The 23972-nt window shown below is 38.7% G+C and overlaps 1 protein-coding gene across 1 annotated transcript in view; it reads right to left on the bottom strand.

The window, feature by feature from the left end:
- The window catches only part of LOC110287785 (dynein axonemal heavy chain 7), a 280721-nt gene that overhangs the window by 12567 nt on the left and 244182 nt on the right, over positions 1–23972 (bottom strand). Inside the window, exons 60-63 of the mRNA XM_085832216.1 lie at positions 22216–22353; positions 18910–19140; positions 3439–3591; positions 1600–1777 (exon numbers count right to left, since the gene is read on the bottom strand). Coding sequence (XP_085688342.1) covers positions 1600–1777; positions 3439–3591; positions 18910–19140; positions 22216–22353 — 700 coding nt within the window. The remainder of the gene's footprint in view (positions 1–1599; positions 1778–3438; positions 3592–18909; positions 19141–22215; positions 22354–23972) is intronic.

The following is a 23972-nucleotide window of genomic DNA, read 5'->3' as shown; positions in this document are numbered from 1 at the left end:
TTCCCAAGGGTGAATCTGTGCATAGGCCCCCAGATTTGGTGGTGCTAGCAACTGTCTTCTTAGCTCCTACTTTCACAAGGATGAGGTAAGAGAGGAAGACATGCGGTGCCAAGAGCACAGTGGTCATTTAGGCAACTTTCCCAGGGACACAGCTGGATAGCTTCATATCACCAAAGTCTTGAGTTGTGTGACACCCAGTTGATAATTGCCACAATAAGGTAAGGCAATGATCAGACTCTGGTGTGTCTCTCACTTGGACATAAACTGGTAGAAGAAGCAAGAGCCTAAGCTGTTGCTTCATCATCTTCAATGCCTACCAGGGTGGGCCAGTGATAGCTAAGGTAGGAAAGCTGCCTGTGACATCGTATATATTAACAGTCACCGAAAGATAGATGCCATTCATTCAAAGTCATCACTCTTCTGGTAAACTTTAGTACATTTTAGCTTTTTTGCTTTAAAAAACGAAAAGTAATGTTTATTTAAAGTAGTAACCTTGTCTACTGCATTTACAGTTTATTTATGCTGCCTTTGCTTATATTTATTGTATTTTATTTTCCTTATGTACATGAGCATGTGGGTGCATGCCAAGGTACGTGTGGAGGTCAGAGGAGAGCTTGTGGGGATTCAGTTCTCTTTTTCCACCATGAGGATCCTGGGAATTTAGAAGTTAAGTTCTCAGGCTTGGCAGAAAGTCTCCTTTCTCAAGGAGTCATCTTGCTGGCTCTTACTAAATTTGAAATAAAACATCACAGATGGCACAAAGTAGTTAAAACTCAACCAATCAGGAATCCAGAATGTTTCTTTATAACCACCCGTCTAATCCTCAAGCATTTCTAGGGCCTCAGTTCCTAGGCAACAGTGACTGCTGCTTAAGCCTAGAATTATGTTCAGATGCCAGCATCCATGCAAAAAGCTGGGCATGGCTCCTGTGCACACCCAATAACTTTAGCACTGTGGTGCGTGGAGGCAAGAAGATCCCTAGGGTTCAGTGAGAAATCTGTCTCAAAGAAATAAGGCAGAGAATGAAAATAGGACATCCATCATCCTCTGGCCTTCAGAGGTATTTTCACACAGATATGTGTTTATACCACAATCTCACATACCCTCCTCTCTCTGTCTTTGTCTCTCTGTCTATCTCTTTCTCTGTCTATCTCTGTCTGTTTCTATGTGTGTGTGTGTTTCCCTGTTTCTCTCACACACACATTATTAATAGCTGTAAATATAAGAGTAAAATATATAACAGTACAGGATACAGATATCAGGGATTTGAAAAGGTATGGTCTTTAAGGAGATTCTTTCCTCCTGGTTGCCCAAGGTCAACACAAGGTCATAGATGATTAGCCTGTGAACTACTAATTTGACATACGATACTTCTTTTAAATAACGACACATGATTTCTAATTTACTCAGCTTTGGAGGTTCAGAGAAGTGTACCTTTTATCCAAATTCATCTACTCATGTTCTTCTCTATTTGCTTCATGCTGTGTTTCAGGGTATTATGTACATGATTGCTTTTTGACAGCTAAGAAGATAAGCAAAAGTGCTCTGCTTTTGTTCAGGGAACAGACAGGATATAGCCCACTCTGGTGCTGCACTTACCATCCTCTGGAGCATTTTTATATTCCTTGTCATCCATCACTTCATAGTCAAACCCAAGAAGATCAATTGGAATTGTGAATTTTCTTGCAAAGTTCTGCTGCGCACCAGTCAGGAAGGCTTGTGTGAAGAAGAAGCCAGAAAGCCAGAAGACTGGAGGGGGACCAACCTCATACCATTGCTATAGTGGATCCAGACAAAAATGATATAGCAATAGTTAAAAATTTCCAATGCAATATCAATGAAATGTTATCTCCAAACATGATTATTACTTTTAAAGCAAACTAGCAAATGAGATTCAAAGAACATCAAGGCACACATCAAGTTTGAAAATAGTATTTGGTTCTGACTCAGCATTTTCTCTGTTACACTAGTTTGGGAATTTCAATGCATGAAATACGTGAAATATTCACATCCAGTGGTTTCTCCAGAAATTCTATGTATCTCTGTGAACATACTATAAACTTGTTGTTTGAAAGCATGTCATGTTATATTGATGAATAGATCTCCACAAAGTCTGTTCACATGGTAATTTTCATACTATTTTTCTAATTAATTAGCCATTACTGCCAAGAAGAATATTTTCTTGGAAGTTTTACTTCCTACTTTACTAAAATAGCATGGAATCCAACATACTATTACAGAAGGGCCATACTATAAAGAACACAAAAAAGCAGGGTGGTGAATGCTTATGGCATTTAGAAATTTAATGACCCTTTAATTCTGTATTTATTTCATAGTTTTTGATGATGAGTGGTTGAATAACAAGTGACCAAATAGCAAATTATAGAAGCCTTTCTGAAGAAATGAATTAAAATCCTTTATTCGAGAAGAGCTCACAGTTTAGTTTCCAAGAGCCATCATGGTCCTTCAGTATCTGACTCTGGTGGTACATCAGAGGGACTGTACTATGAAAGGGAAGCAGCTCATCTTATTCCTGCAGGAAATCCCTCAATCTTTTTATTTGTTTAAAGATTATACCTGGTCTGAAATTCATTGTATAGCCCAGATAGTAACATAGGTTGGTCTTTAACTTAAGGGTGATCTTCCTGCCTCAGGTGGTAAGATTTCACATATGAGCCACCATATCAGACTTCCCCATAGGTTCATGTCATATACATAGTATCTATGTAATTATTTCTTTTTCTGTAAAGTGAAGTATCAATTGGCAGATGACCAGGAGTGAGGATTCTACCCACTCAACATACCCAAGAAAAATAACCATTGAGGTAGGTCACTGCTGTTTTGGACTGAGATGGCAGAGCTAGAAGGTTTCTGGGCAGTGAAGAAAGAGTTCCTCTCTTTAGAAGCTTGTCTGGCTTTCTAAGATGCTCTGCTACTGGGTTCTACTTAATGCTATTGAGAGTCAACATGCTAGAAGTTTCTCTCTCCAAAGGCTGTCATTTACTTGAATGTCAAACTTCACAAAATTTCCTACTTAAGATGCAGAATATATAATATATAATATATAATATATAATATATAATATATAATATATATAATATATAATATATAATATATAATATATAATATATAATATATAATATATAATATATAATATATATATTATATATTATATATTATATATTATATATTATATATTATATATTATATATTATATATTATATATTATATACATATATAAATATATGTATATAATATATAATATATTATATAATATATATTATATAATATATATTAGTGTGTTATTGAATAGAGGTCATTTGCACCTTAAATACACAGGACTGTGCAGTGCCATTCCCTGCACACTCAGCAATCTGATGAGGAAAGTGAAGCCAGAGGAAGTTAGTTAGACAGCAGTGTGCATATGGAAAAAATCACCTGCAGGAATTTTAGTCTTTCAAGGAAGTCATTCACATAGCTGCCGAGTGGCTTCAGGCTGGGGTAGGATTTACCCATCCACATCACTGGGATTTTGACATTCAAGATGCTGCTCACCACTTCCTCCAGCTCTGTAGACATCACAACGAGTCCCTGAAACACAACAGAAAACATGATAGATGGTGAACATTGTCTTTGTTATCAAAAGGAAGGTTTGTTTGAATTTGTGAGGAAGGCATAGAGCTTTTCAAACCTTCCTTAGAAAATAGTAATGGTTTCTCTAGCCAAATTTTAGTGGAAAATCTTAACCAATACATGGCTATTTAGAAGCTACTGGATCACAGTCTCCTTTTCATTCAACTTACCTGCCCATTAAAGGCAAGTTAGTATAGGTCTTCTAGCCTAGCTTCTTAAAGTCACAGTGACAGATATAAAACTAGAAAGCATATCATGAAGTACTCTAGAAACTCAAAGCAGTCTGAAATTCAACCTGAGTCCAATTGCCCTTGTTATGCTTTGAATAACCCCTTGTGTGGATGCTGAAGCCCAGAGGCTCTTCAAATTCTTGCCTTAGAACACTTAACAAGAACTGGAAAGAATAGTCCATTTTTTGTTACCAATAAAGTTTAATTTTCAAATTAATATTTATTTACTTGTTCAATCTTGAATTTGGACATATTATTTGTCATTTCTGCTATAAATAAATAAATAAATTAATTAATTAATAAATTGAACTAACTTGAAGTTTTTAGATTAAATTCACTGGACTAAATGACCATATTTCACTTGCCTCTTTGATGTCCTCCCCATAATCCCCGAAAGAGCAGAGATTCAGGACTCTGCCTATTTTAAGGCATAAACCCAGAAAGTCAGAAATGGAGAAAAAAGTCATGACTAGAGAGCACAGGAGCTCAAAAGTAACCGCTAATAGCCAATACAGCATTTGGGGTTTTGCAGTAGTTTAACTCAAACCTAGGGTTTAAATATGCTAAGCAAGTGCTATGCCACTCTATATGTTCTCCACCCCTCTAGATGCTTCTAAAAGTCAGGGAAGATGGCAGTGCTAAAAGACAAAATTTAAAACCTAGTTTACAAGTAAATTCTTAGGGGTCTTCCTCAAGGTTGCATACCCTCAGCCTTGAATGTAACCTGGAAATCCCAACAAATAAATAACAACAACAATAACAACAATAATAATAACAAAACAAAAAGCAAATGCCAACTAGCCCCAAAACGGGGATAGCATGTGTAGTTGAGGTCATTTGTAACACTGATGTACCAAAGACCCTCCCCCCTCCTCCAGGTCTCTTTTTCTTTTAGTTTCCCCAATACTTGAAACAAGTTTTTATCTTCTAGGCAAGAAGTAGAAAGAGCTACATCAAGAAGAAACACCTCCAGCCAAGGGCACACTGCAGTGAGACCATCGTCAACCGTCATCAGTGCCATCACACTATCCTCTACACATGTCCTATTCCCAATGAAGAGCTGACAATTACACAATGTATATAAACATGCCACAGGAGGCTCCCAACAATGGTCTTCAACTCAGCACTCAGTTTTGAAATACAAAGAGGGTTACAGATATATATTCCTTGTGTCATTTTGGTAACCTCTCCTGTTAACTCATTGAGATAAACTATTCATGATACAGACCTCAGACCTATTGTGCTTTCCTGACCACCCACTACAAGTAAAGATTTCCTTACCTATATATTTTTTAAAAACTATTTCAGATTTGGGGATTTTTGTACATATCTAATAAGATGTTATGGATAAGTCTCAAGTCTAACAAAATACTATTTATATTCAATATATGCCTTATATAATAGCTGAGATACTTTTACATAACATTTTCAGTGTTCCTACATTATGACTGTTAGGGCTAATATGTAATTTTCCATGTGTGGGGCCACATTTGCCCTAGAACTTGGAAGTTTGGAACACTTCAGATCAGATATTCTCAACCTAGAATAACTGTAATTTAAGAGTCTTGTTCTTTCTCCCATTTTCTTGGTCATTTCTGTTGAACCTTCAAAATAATGACTGTGGCTTTTAGTACTTCTAAAAATTAGATATTAATTTTATATTTCACTAAATTCATGTAGTTTTTTGCTTTTCAGATATAGATAAATAGATAGGTAGGTAGATAGATATATAGATGGGTTCTGTTGTTGGTTCATTATGATTTAATGGAAATTATGTTTAATTTTTCCATATTTGTTTTTTAATTTAAGATATAATTTCTCCCTTCTCTTTCTTCTCTCAAAACCCTCCTATAATCCCTCCTCACTCTTTCAAATTCATAGCCTCATTTTTATTGGGTATTTATTTCATTTAGATTTCCAATGCTATCCCAAAAGTCCCCCACATGCTCCCCCACCCACTCCGCTACCCACCCACTCTCACTTCTTGGCCCTGGCGTTCCCCTGTAATGAGGCATATAAAGTTTGAACAAACAATGGGCCTCTCTTTCCACTGATGGCAACTAGGCCATCTTCTGATTCATATGCAGGTGGAGACATGAGCTCCAGGGGGTACTGGTTAGTTCATATTGTAGTTCCACCTATAAGATTGCAGATCCTTCAGCTCCTTGGGTACTTTCTCTAGCTCCTTCATTGAGGTCCCTGTGATACATCCAATAGCTGACTGTGAGCATCCACTTCTGTGTTTGCCAGGTCCCATCATAGTCTCACAAGAGATAGCCATATCTGGGTCCTTTCAGCAAAATTTTGCTAGTGTATGCAGGGTGTCAGCGTTTGGAAGCTGATTATGGAATGGATCCCCTGATATGGCAGTTTCTAGATAGTCCATCCTTTTGTCTCAGCTCCAAACTTTGTCTCTGTAACTCCTTCCATGGTTGTTTTGTTCCCAATTCTAAGAAGGGGCAAAGTGTCCACACTTTGGTCTTCATTCTTCTTGAGTTTCATGGGTTTAGCAAATTGTATCTTATATCTTGGATATTTTGAATTTCTGGGCTAATATTCACTTATCAGTGAGTACATATTGTGCAAGTTCCTTTGTGACTAGGTTACCTCACTCAGGATGATGCCTTCCAGGTCCATCCATTTGCCTAGGGATTTTATAAATTAATATTTTTAATAGCTGAGTAGTACTCCATTGTGTAAATGTACCACATTTACTGTATCCATTCCTCTGTTGAGGGGCATCTGGGTTCTTTCCAGCTTCTGGCTATTATAAATAAGGCTACTATGAACATAGTAGAGCATGTGTCCTTCTTACTGGTTGGAACATCTTCTGGATATATGCTCAGGAGAGTTATTGCAGGATCCTCTGTTAGTACTATGTCAATTTTCTGAGGAACAGCCAGACTGTATTCCAGAGTGGTTGTACAAGCTTGCAATCCCACCAACAATGGAGGAGTGTTCCTCTTTCCCCACATCCTCACCAGCATCTGCTGTCACCTGAATTTTTGATCTTAGCCATTCTGACTGGTGTGAAGTGGAATCTCAGGGTTATTTTGATTTGCATTTCCCTGATGATTAATGATGTTGAACATTTTTTCAGGTGCTTCTCAGACATTCGGTATTCCTCAGGTGAGAATTCTTTGTTTAGATCTGAGCTCCATTTTTTAATGGGGTTATTTGATTTTCTGGAGTCCACCTTCTTGAGTTCTTTATATATATTGGATAGTAGTCCGCTATCTGATATAGAATAGGTAAAGATCCTTTCCCAATCAGTTGGTGGCCTTTTTTTCTTATTGACTGTGTCTTTAGCCTTGCAGAAGCTTTGCAATTTTATGAGGTCCATTTGTCGATTCTCTATCTTACAGCACAAGCCATTGCTGTTTTATTCAAGAATATTTCCTCTGTACCCATATCTTCGAGGGTTTTCCCTATTTTCTCCTCTATAAGTTTCAGTGTCTCAGGTTTTATGTCTTCCTTAATCCACTTAGATTTCACCTTAGTACAAGGAGATAGGAATGGATCAATTCGCATTCTTAAAGAAACTTTAGTAAAGTTCAAAGCACACATTGCACCTCACACAATAATAGTGGCAGACTTCAACACACCACTTTCAACAATGGACAGATCATGGAAACCGAAACTAAACAGGGACACAGTGAAACTAACAGAAGTTATGAAACAAATGAATCTAACATATCTACAGAACATTTTATCAAGTGTCTGTCTAGAAATTTGTCCATTTCATTCAGGTTTTCCAATTTTGTTTTGTATAGCCTTTTGTAGAAGAATGTGATGGTGTTTTGGGTTTCTTCAGGATCTGTTGTTATGTCTCCCTTTTCGTTTCGTTTCTGGTTTTGTTAATTAGGATGCTTTCCCTGTGTCTTCTAGTGATCTGGCTAAGGGTTTATCTATCTTGTTGATTTTCTCAAAGAACCAGCACATTGATTGGTTGATTCTTTGAATAGTTCTTCTTGTTTCCACCTGGGTGATTTTGCCCTTGAGCTTGATTATTTCCTGCCATCTACTCCTCTTGAGTGAATTTGCTTCCTTTTGTTTTAGAGCTTTTAGGTGTGTTGTCAAGCTGCTAATGTGTGCTCTCTCTAGTTTATTTTTGGAGGCACTCAGAGCTATGAGTTTTCCTCTTAGAAATGCTTTCATTGAGTCCCATAAGTTTGGTGTGTTGTGGCTTCATTTTCATTAAACTCCAAAAAGTCCTTAATTTCTTTCTTTATTCCTTCCTTGACCAAGGTATCATTGAGAAGAGTGTTTTTCAGTTTCCATGTGAATGTTAGCTTTCTATCATTTATTTTGTTATTGAAGATCAGCCTTAGTCCATGGTGATCTAATAAGATGCATGGACAATTTCAATATTTTTGTATCTGTTGAGGCTTATTTTGTGACCAATTACGTGGTCAATTTTGGAGAAGGTACCATGAGGTGCTAAGAAGAAGGTGTATCCTTTTGTTTTAGGATAAAATGTTCTGTAGATATGTTAGATTCATTTGTTTCATAACTTCTGTTAGTTTCACTGTGTCCCTGTTTAGTTTCGGTTTCCATGATCTGTCCATTGTTGAAAGTGGTGTGTTGAAGTCTGCCACTATTATTGTGTGAGGTGCAATGTGTGCTTTGAACTTTACTAAAGTTTCTTTAATGAATGTGGCTACCCTTGTATTTGGAGCATAGATATTCAGAGTTGAGAGTTCCTCTTGGAAGATTTTACCTTTGATGAGTATGAAGTGCCCCTCCCTGTCTTTTTTGATGACTTTGGGTTGGAAGTAGATATTATTAGATATGAGAATGGCTACTCCAGCTTGTTTCTTCATACCATTTGCTTGGAAATTGTTTTCCAGCCTTTCATTCTGAGGTAGTGTCTATCTTTTTCCCTGAGATGGGTTTCCTGTAAGCAGCAAAATGTTGAGTCCTGGTTGTGTAGCCAGTCTGTTAGTCTGTGTCTTTTTTTTTTAATTAATTGTTTTTATTAGGTATTTTCCTCATTTACATTTCCAATGCTATCCAAAGAGTCCCCCATACACTCCCCCCCACTCCCCTAACCACCCACTCCCACATTTTGGCCCTGGCATTCCCCTGTACTGGGGCATATAAAGTTTGCAAGTCTTATGGTCCTCTCTTTCCAGTGATGACCTACGAGGCCATCTTTTGATACATATGCAGCTAGAGTCAAGAGCTCTATGGTACTGGTTAGTTCATAATGTTGTTCAACCTATAGGGTTGCAGTTCCCTTTAGCTCCTTGGTACTTTCTCTAGCTCCTCCATTGGGGGCCCTGTGATCCATTCAATAGCTAACTGTGAGCATCCACTTCTGTGTTTGCCAGGCCCCGGCATAGTCTCTCAAGAGACAGCTATATCTGGGTTCTTTCAGCAAAATCTTGCTAGTGTATGCACTGCTGTCAGCATTTGGAAGGTGATTATGGGATGGATCCCTGGATATGGTAGTCTTTAGATGGTCCATCCTTTCGTCACAGCTCCAAACTTTATCTCTGTAACTCTTTCCATGGGTGTTTTGTTCCCAATTCTAGGAAGGGGCACAGTGTCCACACGTTGGTCTCCGTTCTTCTTGAGATTCATGCGGTTAACAAATTGCATCTTATTTATCTTGGGTATCCTAAGTTTTTGGGCTAATATCCACTTATCAGTGAGTACATATTGGGTGAGTTCCTTTGTGATTGTGTTACCTCACTCAGGATGATGCCCTCCAGGTCCATCCATTTGCCTAGGAATTTCATAAATTCATTCCTTTTAACAGCTGAGTAGTACTCCATTGTGGAAATGTATCACATTTTCTGTATCCATTCCTCGGTTGAGGGGCATCTGGGTTCATTCCGGCATCTGGCTATTATAAATAAGGCTGGTATGAACATAGTGGATCATGTGTCCTTCTTAACAGTTGGAACATCTTCTAGATATATGCCCAAGAGAGGTATTGCTGGATCCTCTGGTAGTATTATGTTCAATTTTCTGAGGAACCACCAAACTGATTTCCAGAGTGGGTGTACAAGCTTGCAATCCCACCAACAATGGAGGAGTGTTCCTCTTTCTCCACATCCTCGCCAGCATCTCCTGTCACCTGAATTTTTGATCTTAGCCATTCTGACTGGTGTGAGGTGGAATCTTAGGGTTGTTTTGATTTGCATTTCCCTGATGATTAAGGATGTTGAACATTTTTTCAGGTGCTTCTCAGCCATTCGGTATTCCTCAGGTAAGATTTCTTTGTTCAGTTCGGAGCCCCATTTTTTAATGGGGTTATTTGATTTTCTGGAGTTCACCTTCTTGAGTTCTTTATATATATTGGATATTAGTCCCCTATCTGATTTAGGCTAGGTAAAGATCCTTTCCCAATCTGTTGGTGGCCTTTTTGTCTTATTGACTGTGTCTTTTGCCTTGTAGAAGCTTTGCAACTTCATGAGGTCCCATTTATTCATTCTCGATCTTACAGCACAAGCCTTTGCTGTTCTATTCAGGAATTTTTCCCCTGTACCCATATCTTTGAGGCTTTTCCCTACTTTCTCCTCTATAAGTTTCAGTGTCTCTGGTTTTATGTGGAGTTCCTTAATCCACTTAGTTTTAACCTTAGTACAAGTAGATAGGACTGGTTCAATTTGAATTCTTCTACATGATAACCACCAGTTGTGCCAGCACGATGTTGAAAATGCTGTCTTTTTTCCACTAGATTATTTTAGTTCCCTTGTTGAAGATCAAGTGACCATAGGTGTTTGGGTTCATCTCAGGGTATTCAATTCTGTTCCATTGGTCTACTTGTCTGTCACTATACCAGTACCATGCAGTTTTTATTACAATTGCTCTGTTGTACAGCTTTATGTCATGCATGGTGATTCCACTAGAGGTTCTTTTATCCTTGAGAAGGGTTTTTGCTATCCTAGGTTTTTTGTTGTTCCAGATGAATTTGCAGATTGCCCTTTCTAATTCCTTGAAGAATTGAGTAGGAATTTTGATGGGGATTGCATTGAATCTGTAGATAACTTTTGGTAAAATAGCCATTTTTACAATGTTGATCCTGCCAATCCATGAGCATGGGAGGTCTTTCCATCTTCTGAGATCTTCTTTAATTTCTTTCTTCAGAGACTTGAAGTTCTTGTCATACAGATCTTTCACTTTCTTAGTTAGAGTCATGCCAAGGTATTTTATATTGTTTGTGACTATTGAGAAGGGTGTTGTTTCCCTAATTTCCTTTTCAGCCTGTTTATCCTTTGTGTACAGAAAGGCCATTGACTTGCTTGAGTTAATTTTATATCCAGCTATTTCATTGAAGCTGTTTATCAGGCTTAGGAGTTCTCTGGTGGAATTTTTTGGGTCACGTATGTATATTATCATATCATCTGCAAAGAGTGATATTTTGACTTCTTCTTTTCCAATTTGTATCCCCTTGATCTCCTTTTGTTGTCTAATTGCTCTGGCTAGGACTTCAAGTACAATGTTGAATAGGTAGGGAGAGAGTGGACAGCCTTGTCTAGTCCCTGATTTTAGTGGGATTTCTTCCAGCTTCTCACCATTTACTTTGATGTTTGCTACTGGTTTGCTGTAGATTGCTTTCATCATGTTTAGGGATGGGCCTTGAATTCCTGATCTTTCCAAGACTTTTATCATGAAGGGGTGTTGGATTTTGTCAAAGGCTTTCTCAGCATCTAACGAGATAATCATGTGGTTTTTGTCTTTGAGTTTGTTTATATACTGGATTACATTGATGGATTTCCGTATATTGAACCATCCTTGCATCCCTGGGATGAAACCTACTTGGTCAGGATGGATGATTGTTTTGATGTGTTCTTGAATTCGGTTAGCGAGAACTTTATTGAGGATTTTTGCATCGATATTCATAAGGGAAATTGGTCTGAAGTTCTCTATCTTTGTTGGGTCTTTTTGTGGTTTAGGTATCAGAGTAATTGTGGCTTCACAGAATGAGTTGGGTAGAGTACTTTCTCTTTCTATTTTGTGGAATATTTTGTGAAGAACTAGGATGAGATCTTCTTTGAAGTTCTGATAGAACTCTGCACTAAACCCATCTGGTCCTGGGCTTTTTTTGGTTGGGAGACTATTAATGACTGCTTCTATTTCTTTAGGGGATATGGGACTGTTTAGATCATTAACCTCATCTTGATTTAACTTTGGTACCTGGTATCTGTCTAGAAACTTGTCCATTTCATCCAGGTTCTCCAGTTTTGTTGAGTATAGCCTTTTGTAGAAGGCTGTGATGGTGTTTTGGATTTCTTCAGGATCTGTTGTTATGTCTCCCTTTTCATTTCTGATTTTGTTAATTAGAATACTTTCCCTATGCCCTCTAGTGAGTCTGGCTAAGGGTTTATCTATCTTGTTGATTTTCTCAAAGAACCAGCTCCTCGATTGGTTGATTCTTTGAATAGTTCTTCTTGTTTCCACTTGGTTGATTTCACCCCTGAGTTTGATTGTTTCCTGCAGTCTACTCCCCCTGGGTGAATTTGCTTCCTTTCGTTCTAGAGCTTTTAGGTGTGTTGTCAAGCTGCTAATGTGTGCTCTCTCTAGTTTCTTTTTGGAGGCACTCAGAGCTATGAGTTTTCCTCTTAGAAATGCTTTCATTGTTTCCCATAAGTTTGGGTATGTTGTGGCTTCATTTTCATTAAACTCCAAAAAGTCCTTAATTTCTTTCTTTATTCCTTCCTTGACCAAGGTATCATTGAGAAGAGTGTTGTTTAGTTTCCACGTGTGTGTTGGCTTTCTATTATTTATTTTGTTATTAAAGATCAGCCTTAGTCCATGGTGATCTGATAGGATGCATGGGACAATTTCAATATTTTTGTATATGTTGAGGCTTGTTTTGTGACCAATTATGTGGTCAATTTTGGAGAAGGTACCGTGAGGTGCTGAGAAGAAGGTATATCCTTTTGTTTTAGGATAAAATATACTGTAGATATCTGATAGATCCATTTGTTTCATAACCTTTGTTAGTTTCACAGTGTCTCTGTTTAGTTTCTGCTTCCATGATCTGTCCATTGTTGAAAGTGGTGTGTTGAAGTCTCCCACTATTATTGTGTGAGGTGCAATGTGTGCTTTGAGCTTTACTAAAGTATCTTTAATGAATGTGGCTGTCCTTGTATTTGGAGCTTAGATATTCAGAATTGATAGCTCCTTCTGGATGATTTTACCTTTGATGAGTATGACAAGTGCCCTTCCTTGTCTTTTTTGATGACTTTGGGTTGGAAGTCGATTTTATTCGATATTAGGAAGGCTACTCCAGCTTGTTTCTTCCTTCCATTTGCTTGGAAATTTGTTTTCTAGCCTTTCATTCTGAGGTAGTGTCTATCTCTTTCTCTGAGATGAGTTTTCTGTAAGCAGCAAAATGTTGGGTCCTGTTTTTGTAGCCAGTCTGTTAGTCTATGTCTTTTTATTAGGGAGCTGAGTCCATTGATATTAAGAGACACTGTGTTCTACTCACCAGAAGTCTTAAGATCCCGTGGTGGGTGTCCTGGGTAGCTGGCAAGTGTCAGTGGACTCTGCGCCCTAGCTTCCCTGGTGCTGGTCAGACCGGAAGGGGCTTGTGCCCCTACTCAGGCCGGTTTTCTCAGTCTATGTCTTTTTAATGGGGAATTGAGTCCATTGATATTAAGAGATATTAAGAAAAAGTAATTGTTGCTTCCTATTATTTTTGTTGTTAAAGTTGGCATTCTGTTCTTGTGGCTGTCTTCTTTTACTTTTGTTGAGGGATTACCTTCTTGCTTTTTCTAGGACATGGTTTCTGTCCTTGTATTTTTTTTTCTATTATTATCCTTTGAAGGGCGGGATTCGTGAAAATATAATGTGTGTGTATTTGACTCTGTCGTGGAATACTTTTGTTTTTCCATCTAAGGTAATTGTAAGTTTGGCTGTGTATAGTAGCCTGGTTTGGCATTTGTGTTCTCTTAGTTTCTGTATAACATCTGTCCAGGCTCTTCTGGCTTTCATGGTCTCTGGTGAAAAATCTGGTGTAATTCTGATAGGCTTGCCTTTATATGTTACTTGACCTTTTTCCCTTACTGCTTTTAATATTGTATCTGTATTTAGTGCATTTGTTGTTCTGGTTATTATGTGTCAGGAGGAATTTCTTTTCTGGTCCAGTCTATTTGGAGTTCTGTAGGTTTCTTGTATGTTCATGGGCATGTCTTTCTTTAGGTTTGGGAAGTTTTCTTCTATAATTTTGTTGAAGATATTTGCTGGCCCTTTGAGTTGAAAATCTTCATTCTCATCTACTCTTATTATCCATAGGTTTTGTCTTCTCATTGTGTCCTGGATTTCCTGGATGTTTTGAGTTAGGATCTTTTTGCATTTTCCATTTTCTTTGATTGTTCTGCTGATGTTCTCTATGGAATCATCTGCACCTGAAATTCTCTCTTCCATCTCTTGTATTCTGTTGCTGATCCTCACATCTATGGTTCCAGATTTCTTTCCTAGGGTTTCTATTTCCAGTGTTGCCTCACTTTGGGTTTTCTTTATTGTGTCTACTTCCCTTTTTAGGTCTTGGATGGTTTTATTCAGTTCTATCACCTGTTTGGTCGTGTTTTCATGTAATTCTTTAAGTGATTTTTGTGTTTCCTCTTTAAGGTCTTCTACCTTTTTAGCAGTGTTCTCCTGTATTTATTTGAGTGAGTTATTAAAGTCCTTCTTGATGTCCTCTACTAACATCATGTGATATGCTTTTAAATCTGGGTCTAGCTTTTCGGTTGTGTTGGGGTGCCCTGGACTGGGTGAGGTGGGAGTGCTGGGTTCTCATGATGGTGAGTGGTCTTGGTTTCTGTTAGTAAGATTCTTACATTTAACTTTCGCCATATGGTAATCTGTGGAGTTAGTTGATTTAGTTGTCTCTGTTTAGAGATTGTTCCTCTAGTGATTCTGTTAGCTTCTGTCATCAGACCTGGGAGACTAGCTCACTCCTCTGAATTTCAGTGGTCAGAGCACTCTCTGCAGGCAAGCTCTCCTCTTACAGGGAAGGTGCACAGAACAGATATCTGGCGTTCGGACCTCCCTCCTGGCCGAAGATGAAAGCCCAAAACAGGACCTGTCCCAGAAGCTGTGTTGCTTTGGCCTGTCACAGAAGCTGTTAGCTTCTGTAGTCCACACTCTCACCTGTGCAGAATACTCTCGGCAGAGTCCAGGAACCAAGATGTCTGCTGCTGATGCTCAGGCAAACGCTCCTGGGTTGGGCGGACACCTATCCTCTGGCCGGGAAGGTTCCTGGATGTCTGAAGCCCGAAAAGGGGGCTACCTCAGAAGTTCCGTGGCTCCTGCCTGTCCCAGAAGCTGTTAGCTTTTGTAGTCCACACTCTCACGGGTGCAGAGTACTCTTGGCGGAGTCCCGGAACCAAGATGTGTGCTGCTGATGCTGAGCCTCATTTTTAATATGCAGTTACAAGTATGTACTTATATTTATATACATATATATTCCTAAAAACACCATGTCTGTATGATGCTACTTGTGTGTATGATTTTTAGGGTGTCCATTTGGCACTGAAAAACCAATTGATGGGCTCTTTACATTTAAATTTTTACTAATTTTTTTCTCTAGGCAGTATGTTGCTATTGAACTTATAAATATATGGAAATTGCACATTAGCTTTTTGTTATTCGTTTTTAAGTTAATTACACTATCATCACAGAATGCACCCTGATAATATCTTTTTTTCTCTCTCTTATAGAGTTATGCCGTTTTTACTTGGTAAATGCTTCCAGATACTCCATATGAACTTGGATAATATATGACACTATCATCAGACTCATTGTTTAGAACACCACTGTGTCATTTTATAAATTTTTTTTCAATTCTCTCATGCCTTATCCTTCCCTTCCTGCTGCCTCTTCTCCTCTTCAGCCTTATGTTTCAAATTTTTTCTTCTGGCATTGAATGTGTAAGGCATCCTTTTCCTTGTTTAAGAGAAATAATTTACTTATTTTTAATCTATCTCATTTAATGATTTCAAATTAAACCTAAGAAAAGTAGAATGATTTTCCTTGTGTATAGTGCTAACTTCATTCTATAAATTCAGACAAAAAAAAATCTTTCAAATATGTGATTTTACAAAGTGCAGTATAATTACCCCACTTAATACTCAACCTTTGAAAATACTGTAATATGACTTCTCATTTTAAAAATAGGGACTGGATTCTTAAAAGAGATTCACTAAATGTCACTAAAGCAAGAGAATGCTGAGAACTCTTGCTGAAGAGAGAACCCTGAACACAGGTGGAAATTTGGTCGTGCTGTGACCTGGACCTAAAAATCACATTGTAGGGACCACTGACAGTTCTGGGACTTTGCCTGCTCATTCTTTACAATGGTAAATGAGGTAATTATACTGCTCTTTGTAATATCACATATTTGTTGTTTAGGAAGTGTGTTATGAGTTGTTAAGAGAAAAGGGATAGAATGCAAGCAAGTTAATTTCAAATAATTTATTAAATATTTATATGTACAAGTCTATGAAAGGGAAAAAGGAGAAATCCAATGTAAGGAGGGGGTGGGAGAGAGAGAATGTGTCAACTTCAGGCAAATACAACCTTACTAAGCATGTGCCCATGTTCAAAATACCAAGTGAGTAATGACATACATTCAGCGTTATTTACTAGTGTATCCTGGCAACTGTCTCTGTCAGCAGCTCTGTCTGTCTTCCTCATTCAGTGGACATCTCCCTGTGCATATTATAACACTATTGGATATTACTTGATTTACATGATTTGCTATTAAAATAATGCAGTGTTTGGCACTCCTGTGCTGTGCCCACTTGCTCAGTGAATGTATATATACACATCAGAATGAAGGATAGTTCACTTTTAACTGGTATTGCCAAGTTGTGCCTCAGAGAGGCTGTACCAGTTTATATTTCAGAGATGTGAGAATTCTGATGACTGACGTACTATTAACAGTGAGCATGAGTAGTGTTCACAGACTACATATCGTTTGCTGGTGTACCTCAAGCAAAATATAGTCCTCTTCTACGTGTTTAATTTTTGTTGACTTTTTTTTACAATTTTAATTTTTTTTGAAAAACGTTATATGTGTGTGTGTGTTTCTGTGTTTGCCTCCTATGAGGAAGTATCAGTGATTTATAAGTTCAGAATTATCCTTTTCGGACAACAATCTTAAGGAAAACATATATATAGTATCAACTTTGATGTATAACTTTACCCAATTATATTGGTTGGAATATTTCGCCAAGACAAAGAAATAAGAGAGAAGTGTAAAATGTGGTTACATTGCTACCTCAAACAGAGAGGCCATTGTAAGTTAGCATTTTCAATTTTGGATCATTTTACCACATTAAGGAAATATTTAGAGAAAGGTTAGAGATGCCTCCAAGAAAGGAAACTGTTGTACATTCGCAGCAGAAAGGGGAGGTAGTGAACAGGGGAAACTGATTCCAAAATAGCCTATGCTCATCAGTGCTACCAAAGTACCTGAGGTAATTTATGAATTTTATTTCTGACTACAATATTAAAGACTGGACGTTATACCCACCCTGACTTCCCCCTTGGACTCTCATGCATGTAATTAATAGCAATCTCTCCGTTGACTCTAAGAAACACTTCAAAATAACCTGATTGTATTTCTTAACTTTATCCCTCAAACAGCCCCTTTCCTAGACCTTCTTTTTGCTCAGGCTAAACACTTGGGGGTTGTCTCTGGATCCTCTCTTGCTCATGCTTACATCAATTTTCAGTTGTCCTAATGGCATATAAACAGCCATTACTCTTCACCTCAGTGCTCCTGCCACGCTCAGCTGGGACACCTCACCTATGTTCTCTATCATTCTGCTTTCCTACAATCCTCCCTGACCACAGTAGGAGTGCGTTTCAAAATATGTGAAATATCACGATTGCCTGAAAACTCCCAAAGCCTTTGTATTTTAAAATAAAATTCAAGATTCTAGCCATGGCTGACAAGGCCATTATGCACCTGGTCACACACACACACACACACACACACACACACACACACACACACTCACACACACCACACACACACACACCACACACACACACACACACCACACCACATAGACACATACACACAGACACACAGACACAGACACACAGGCACACACACATGCAGACACACAGGCACACACACAGACACACAGACACAGACACACAGACACACACACACACACACACACACACACACACACACTGTATCTAGCCCCATCAGCCTTGGTGCGTCTGGTCCAAGCCTTATTGGTACTGCTGTTGGCTTTTACCATTGTGCAGTCATCTCCCTATTGATCTTCTCTGCCAAGCTTCTTCTTCGATATCCTTTAGGCCTCTGTCATTGGAAGTGTCTGCCCCAGCCTGCCTCCACACTGACTGCTGTACTCACTATCCTGTCATCTTTTCTAAGGAACTTACCACTTAGAAATTATATCCAGGCCTAGAGAGATGGCTGGTGGTTAGGAGTGCTTACTGCTGTGACAAAGGACAGGAGTTTGGATTCCTGATGCACTCAGGGTGGCTCATAAACATCTGTAACTTCAACTTTGAAAAATCCTATACCCACTGCTGGCCTTCATGGGCATCTGCATACACACACACACACACACAGAGACACACACACAGACACACACACACAGACACACACACACACACACAGAGACACACACACACAGACACACACACACAGACACACACACACATGAGCACACACACTCGAGTACATACACACAAACACATACACAAACAAATGCAAATAAAATAAATCTTTGACTCTCCTGTATATATTTGTTTAATGTTTTACTTATCTACATGGTTAACATGTAAGCTTGTTCTCTTTAAGGCACAATGTCTCCTTAGCATGCACTCTTCCCAGTACACTGTGTTGTCTAGCATACCTCTGTACTTATATATCTCTTTATTAACTGTTATCCTCAGAATCCTATATGCTAATAAATTTCAGGGACTTGTTTTCTATACTTTGGATCAAGAATAGTACTTGTCAGTATCTGAAACTAGTATTTGCTAAATTGATGAAAGTGCACAGTTTAACTTAGAGATTTTTTTACTCAGTTCACCTTACCTTGATTGCTTTTTGAATATTAATGCATGATTCTCTTATGGTTATCAGCAACTTATTGAAACGTCCCATCTCTTGGACAAGGACAGTGTTCATGCTCTGAGTGTAGGTTGTTGGGTATCTCCTCATGGCAGCCTCAACATCAAAGTTGTTTGGAAGTTTACTCAGGATATCTCCAGCAACCTCATTTACTACTTCATCTGATGACTTTGTTCCAGAACCTGATGATTGAGACTGAAGAATTCAAACAATTACAAACATCCTCATAAAGGTCAAAGGGCAGCTTAGAGGGAAAAACTGTTGGGTAAATCTAAGAACTAATCTATCTGTTAGATTGATAGTAATTCTTCACACAAAAGGATTGTAAGAGCCTCGGGAAATGGAGTTTTGAGAGATGATTGTGAGACAGGAGGAGGGAGAACATGTAATGTATCCAGAGAAGCAGGACCTTAGGGAACATTTGTACACCCCAATGCCTGGTGCCCTCGACTGAGCAGCTGGGCAATGACAAACATCAACACCCATGAAGAGGGAAGGTGGGTGTGTCTTGAGAAAGCTTGCCACAAAATCTATTTGCCAATAATTGATGCACACCCGTTGCCAGGAGCAGAGATACAGCTTTGTCCTTGAGCTTGTAGGGCAAAGAAAGTAAGCTCACTTCCTCAAGGTGGCTAGGAGTTACAGGGAGAAGGAGGGAATTAGTGATTCTGTTCAGAAGCCAGGAAGGAGCATCTGATGTAATTTGTGTTTCATATGCTTATAGTGACATCTCATAAATGAATTTATATTTTCTGGAATGACTTTTTAAAAAAAAGTCAGAAAACAAATATACTCTGGGGGGGGGGGGTGTCTCCTGGGGGAGAATAAGCACTATTAGAATATAGTTGATTAGCTCACATTTTTCCAGTCCAAGAAAACTGACTTCAGTATCCTTCCTATTTTACATTTCTTGGTATCTTTATGATTAATATTAAACATTTTATTCTGTGAACATTATCATTTTAATTTAGATTTCTACCTACCTGTCACAAACCACTAGAGGAGTTTTAAAATTTTGACAATAAAGTAATTAAATGCTAGAAAGTTTTAAATGCCTCCTAGTAAAAAGGAGGAGGAGGAGAAGGGGGAGGAGGAGAAGAAAAGGAAGAAGAAGAAGAAGAAGAAGAAGAAGAAGAAGAAGAAGAAGAAGAAGAAGAAGAAGAAGAAGAAGAAGAAGAAGAAGAACTATTGCCATAAAATAATTATTTCTCACAGCCCTATGGTACTTAGTTTACAATTAATATTTTAAAAAAATATTAGAAGGGGAAAAATAGATACTGAGTGTTGGTCCCAGACTAAATAAAATATCTATTTCTTTTTATTGTATTTACAAATAATTTGCATAAATGCAATAGAAATCATTCTCTCTACCGTTTTCTATTAAGAGCTATACCTTCCCACTAAAACACAGTAAACACAAAACCTATAAAAATCATACACACACACACACAGGTATACACATACACACACACACACACATATACATGCACACACAAACACACACACAACAAGCTAACTAACCAAAAATGTTAGAAAAATATTTCATCTCAGATGTCCTTCTTACCTCACCTGCCACACCTCCCCACTCCCTAGGGCCTCAAGTCTCTGAAGAGTTAGGTGAGTATTCTCCCACTGTGGCCAGACCAGGCAGTTCTCTGCTGTCTATGTACTGTATATGAGCCTCAGACCAGCTTGTGTATGCTGCCTGGTTGGTGGGGCTCAGTGTCTGAGAGCTCTCAGGGGTCCAGGTTAGTTGAGACTGCTGGACTTCCTATGGGGCCATCCTCTTTCTCAGCTTCTTCCAGCCTTTCCCTTTCACTAATTCAACTACAGAGGTCCCAGGCTTCAGTCCTGTGCGTACTCTGACAATAACAGGGTTTCATGTCATCAGTGTGTGAAATGAACATTAAAATAGGCTTTGATGGGCATACAAACAGAAGCTAGGCATACAGGCTTTGTAGACATACACATTTATAAGACACCACATATCCTCCTGACTCTTAGCCTTTTCAGCATCTTAGGTCTGACTGATCCCCAGAATCTAGAACGCAGGTTCTGGAGCCAAACTGGTGAGGGTCACATGGCTGGGTTTGAGTGTAGACTTGAAACTGGACTCCCCAACTTTGGTCAAACTACTTAATTCTCTTGTGCTTCAGTTTCCTATCTATAAACCAGAAATTTTTTCAAGGCCCCTCATTCTTTGGGTTCTCTATTACACAAAGACAGATCTCTATGTCGTGCTATCGAGGGGCCAGCACTGTGGCAACATGAACCATCATTGCTTCACCTGCATCTTCCGGACTGAACAGTTAGGTGTCCTTAGTTTATTTAACCTCCATGGGAACTCATGGCATCTAGATTAATTTGCTTCCAAAACATTCAAAAAAAAAAAAAAAGTGAAGTTACCCTCTAAACAGAGAGAGAGAGGATTAACAACTGTTTAACTTGCCAACTGCTGCTCACATTTAAGATTTTACCCTTCTGACCGCCTGGGCATACTTGGTCCATCAGCAGGGCTCTGTGCCTTCTACTTATAAACTCTTTCATTAATATCATTTTGTAATACTGCTATCATATACTTAAATGTTACAAAATCTAGTGAAAAGGGAACTTTTTATGCAAAGTAGGTAAAATGTCCTTGGACAGTAAATAAAGATGAATCGTAAAATAAACAAATGCTGTTAAATCAGCAGGAACCTAGAAAATAAAACAGGTAAAATTCTGCACAGATCCTCCCCAGATTGCTTCTCAGGTATCTTTAAAATGATGGTTTCAGACTAGAGAGATGGCTCAGCAGTTAAGACCATTGACTGCTCTTCCAGAGGTGCAGAGTTCAATTCTCAGCTACCACATGATGGCTCACAACCATCTGTAATGGGATCCAATTAAAGAGAGTGACAGTGTACTCCCATACATAAATAAATAAATCTTTTTTTTTAAAAGATGGTTTCCACCTAAAAGAAAGGAAAGAAAGAACATATGCTGTTTTGTGGGCAAGGCTTAGGCATGGAAGCAAAACAAAATGTAATCCCAAGAAGCAAGAGAATCAAAGAGATGCGTTTGTTCCAAAACAAGACTGATGAAAAGAAAATGCCAATGCCCACATTCTCTGTGCTGAGTCTGTAATTAAGGGATTATGTGGATTTTCTTTCTTTTGCTTTGTGAGCTTCTTCACTCTGGCAGTTTTGAAGAAGCCTCTGCTGGATGGTGGGGCAGACACATCTATGCTGGCTTGGCTCAGGAGCCATACAAGCCTCATACCATACACACCTGGGTAAGGAGAATGTTATCAAACAGCAGCTGTGTCTCTGACTGGTCCTTAGTGATGTCAGCGTTGGCATTCATCCCAAAGATTTCTGGTGCTGGGATCAGTGGCAGAGTCTTTGTGTATTCGATGTAGCTTTTGTGCTGCAAAGATGAGTGGAAGAAGTTGGGAGGTTAGACACAACTGTGAGGTCAAGCTTGGCTTGGATACAATGCTTTTCAGTCCTCAGTGGTGAAGCGGATGAGCCTAACTGCATGCTTTCCCTTCCTTTCAGCAGGGACAATGATTAAACAACCATGGGAAATTTAGAGAGGAAAGTTTAATGTCTAACTATTATAATATTTTTAACAAGGAAAGAGATGTCTAGGAATATAGGTAATATGGAGGAAGATGACAGCGGGAGATAGAAACTGATCATCAGGTGGACGGGGATGAAGTCTGTTCCGAGGACTTCTTTGCTGAAGCCAGAACTCCAGAACAGAGTTCTGCCTCCATTTCCTTGTGCTTAGAACTGAGCAGCTCTGCCTAGAGTTGACTAGACCCCCAGAAAGTACCTAGAGGCTGTGTGGGAGCTGACTAAACCCCCAGGAAGCACCAGGACTCAACAGCTCACTTCCTTTCCTAAGCCTCAACTCCATTTCTACATAAGTTCTTTAAGTACTTAAAGGGATTCCATTTTGTTTTGCTTGCAAGCCTAAGCCTTGCCTCCAAAACAGTATATGTCTTCTTTCTTTCTTTTCTCTTATGTGGAAACCATTATTTTAAAGATACCTGAGAAGCAATTTGGGGAGGCTCTGTGCAGAATTTTGCCTGTTTTATTTTCTAGACTCCTACTGATTTAACAGCATTTGTTTATTTTATGATTCATCTTTATTTACTATCCAAGGACATTTTACCTAGTTTGCATAAGTCCCCAGCTAAAAGCTCATTGGTCGGTATTCCCAGGTCCTCTACTCTGCTCCATCCTTTGTCTCCTCCCCATCTCTCCTCTCTCACCATCTACAATCTCTATGAAAACCCCATCTATAAGGCTATAAAAAAAAAAACAAAAAACAAAAAACAAAAAAACCTCTCTAAAATGCCCCCTGTAGGCCATGTGTGGATTTCATTCTCCAAATTTGAAAGACAAGACCTGGAAAATCACTGACTTACACCAGTTTTGGTGGCTGCCAGTTCTCCAGGGCACTGGTCCCCCATGACAAGCTTACAGAGAGCTCAGAAAGGTTCTATCACTCTCCAAGACACCCCGACATTTCTGTATTGCTGGACAAATTTTGTATTACATGTCTTTGGTGATTTTGTTGTGTGTGTGTGTGTGTGTGTGTGTGTGTGTGCTGAGGTGTGTCTGTTTGTTTTTTTAAGGTTTTTGGGTTTTGTTAGGTTGGTTGTTCTTTTGTTGTTGTTGCTTGGGTTTTTGTTGTTTGTTTTTTGTTTCTTCTTTTATTGGTGTTTTGTATTTGTTTTGTTTTTAAGACAGGGTTTCTCTGTGTAGCCCTGGAGTCCTGAAACTCACTCTGTAGACCAGGCTGGATTCAAACTCAGAGATCTGCCTGCCTCTGCCTCCACAGTGCTGAGACTAAACATGCGCACCTTGAACTCTTTAATTCTTGCTTTAACCACCTCAGTGCTAGGATCCTAGGTGTACCTTCTACACTTATCTTCCTGATGACTATTCTAAGTTTATCATAACTAAAATAATCTTTTCTGTTTATTTCAGTTTACTCTCATCATGGAAAATAGACCTAAATTTAGAAATAAACGT

The sequence above is a fragment of the Mus caroli genome, unplaced genomic scaffold, assembly GCF_978045245.1.
Source record: "Mus caroli unplaced genomic scaffold, Mus_caroli_1 scaffold_1, whole genome shotgun sequence".
Taxonomy (NCBI): Eukaryota; Metazoa; Chordata; class Mammalia; order Rodentia; family Muridae; genus Mus; species Mus caroli.
Note: the sequence above shows the minus strand (reverse complement) of the source record. Positions and strands in the feature narration are given on the sequence as shown.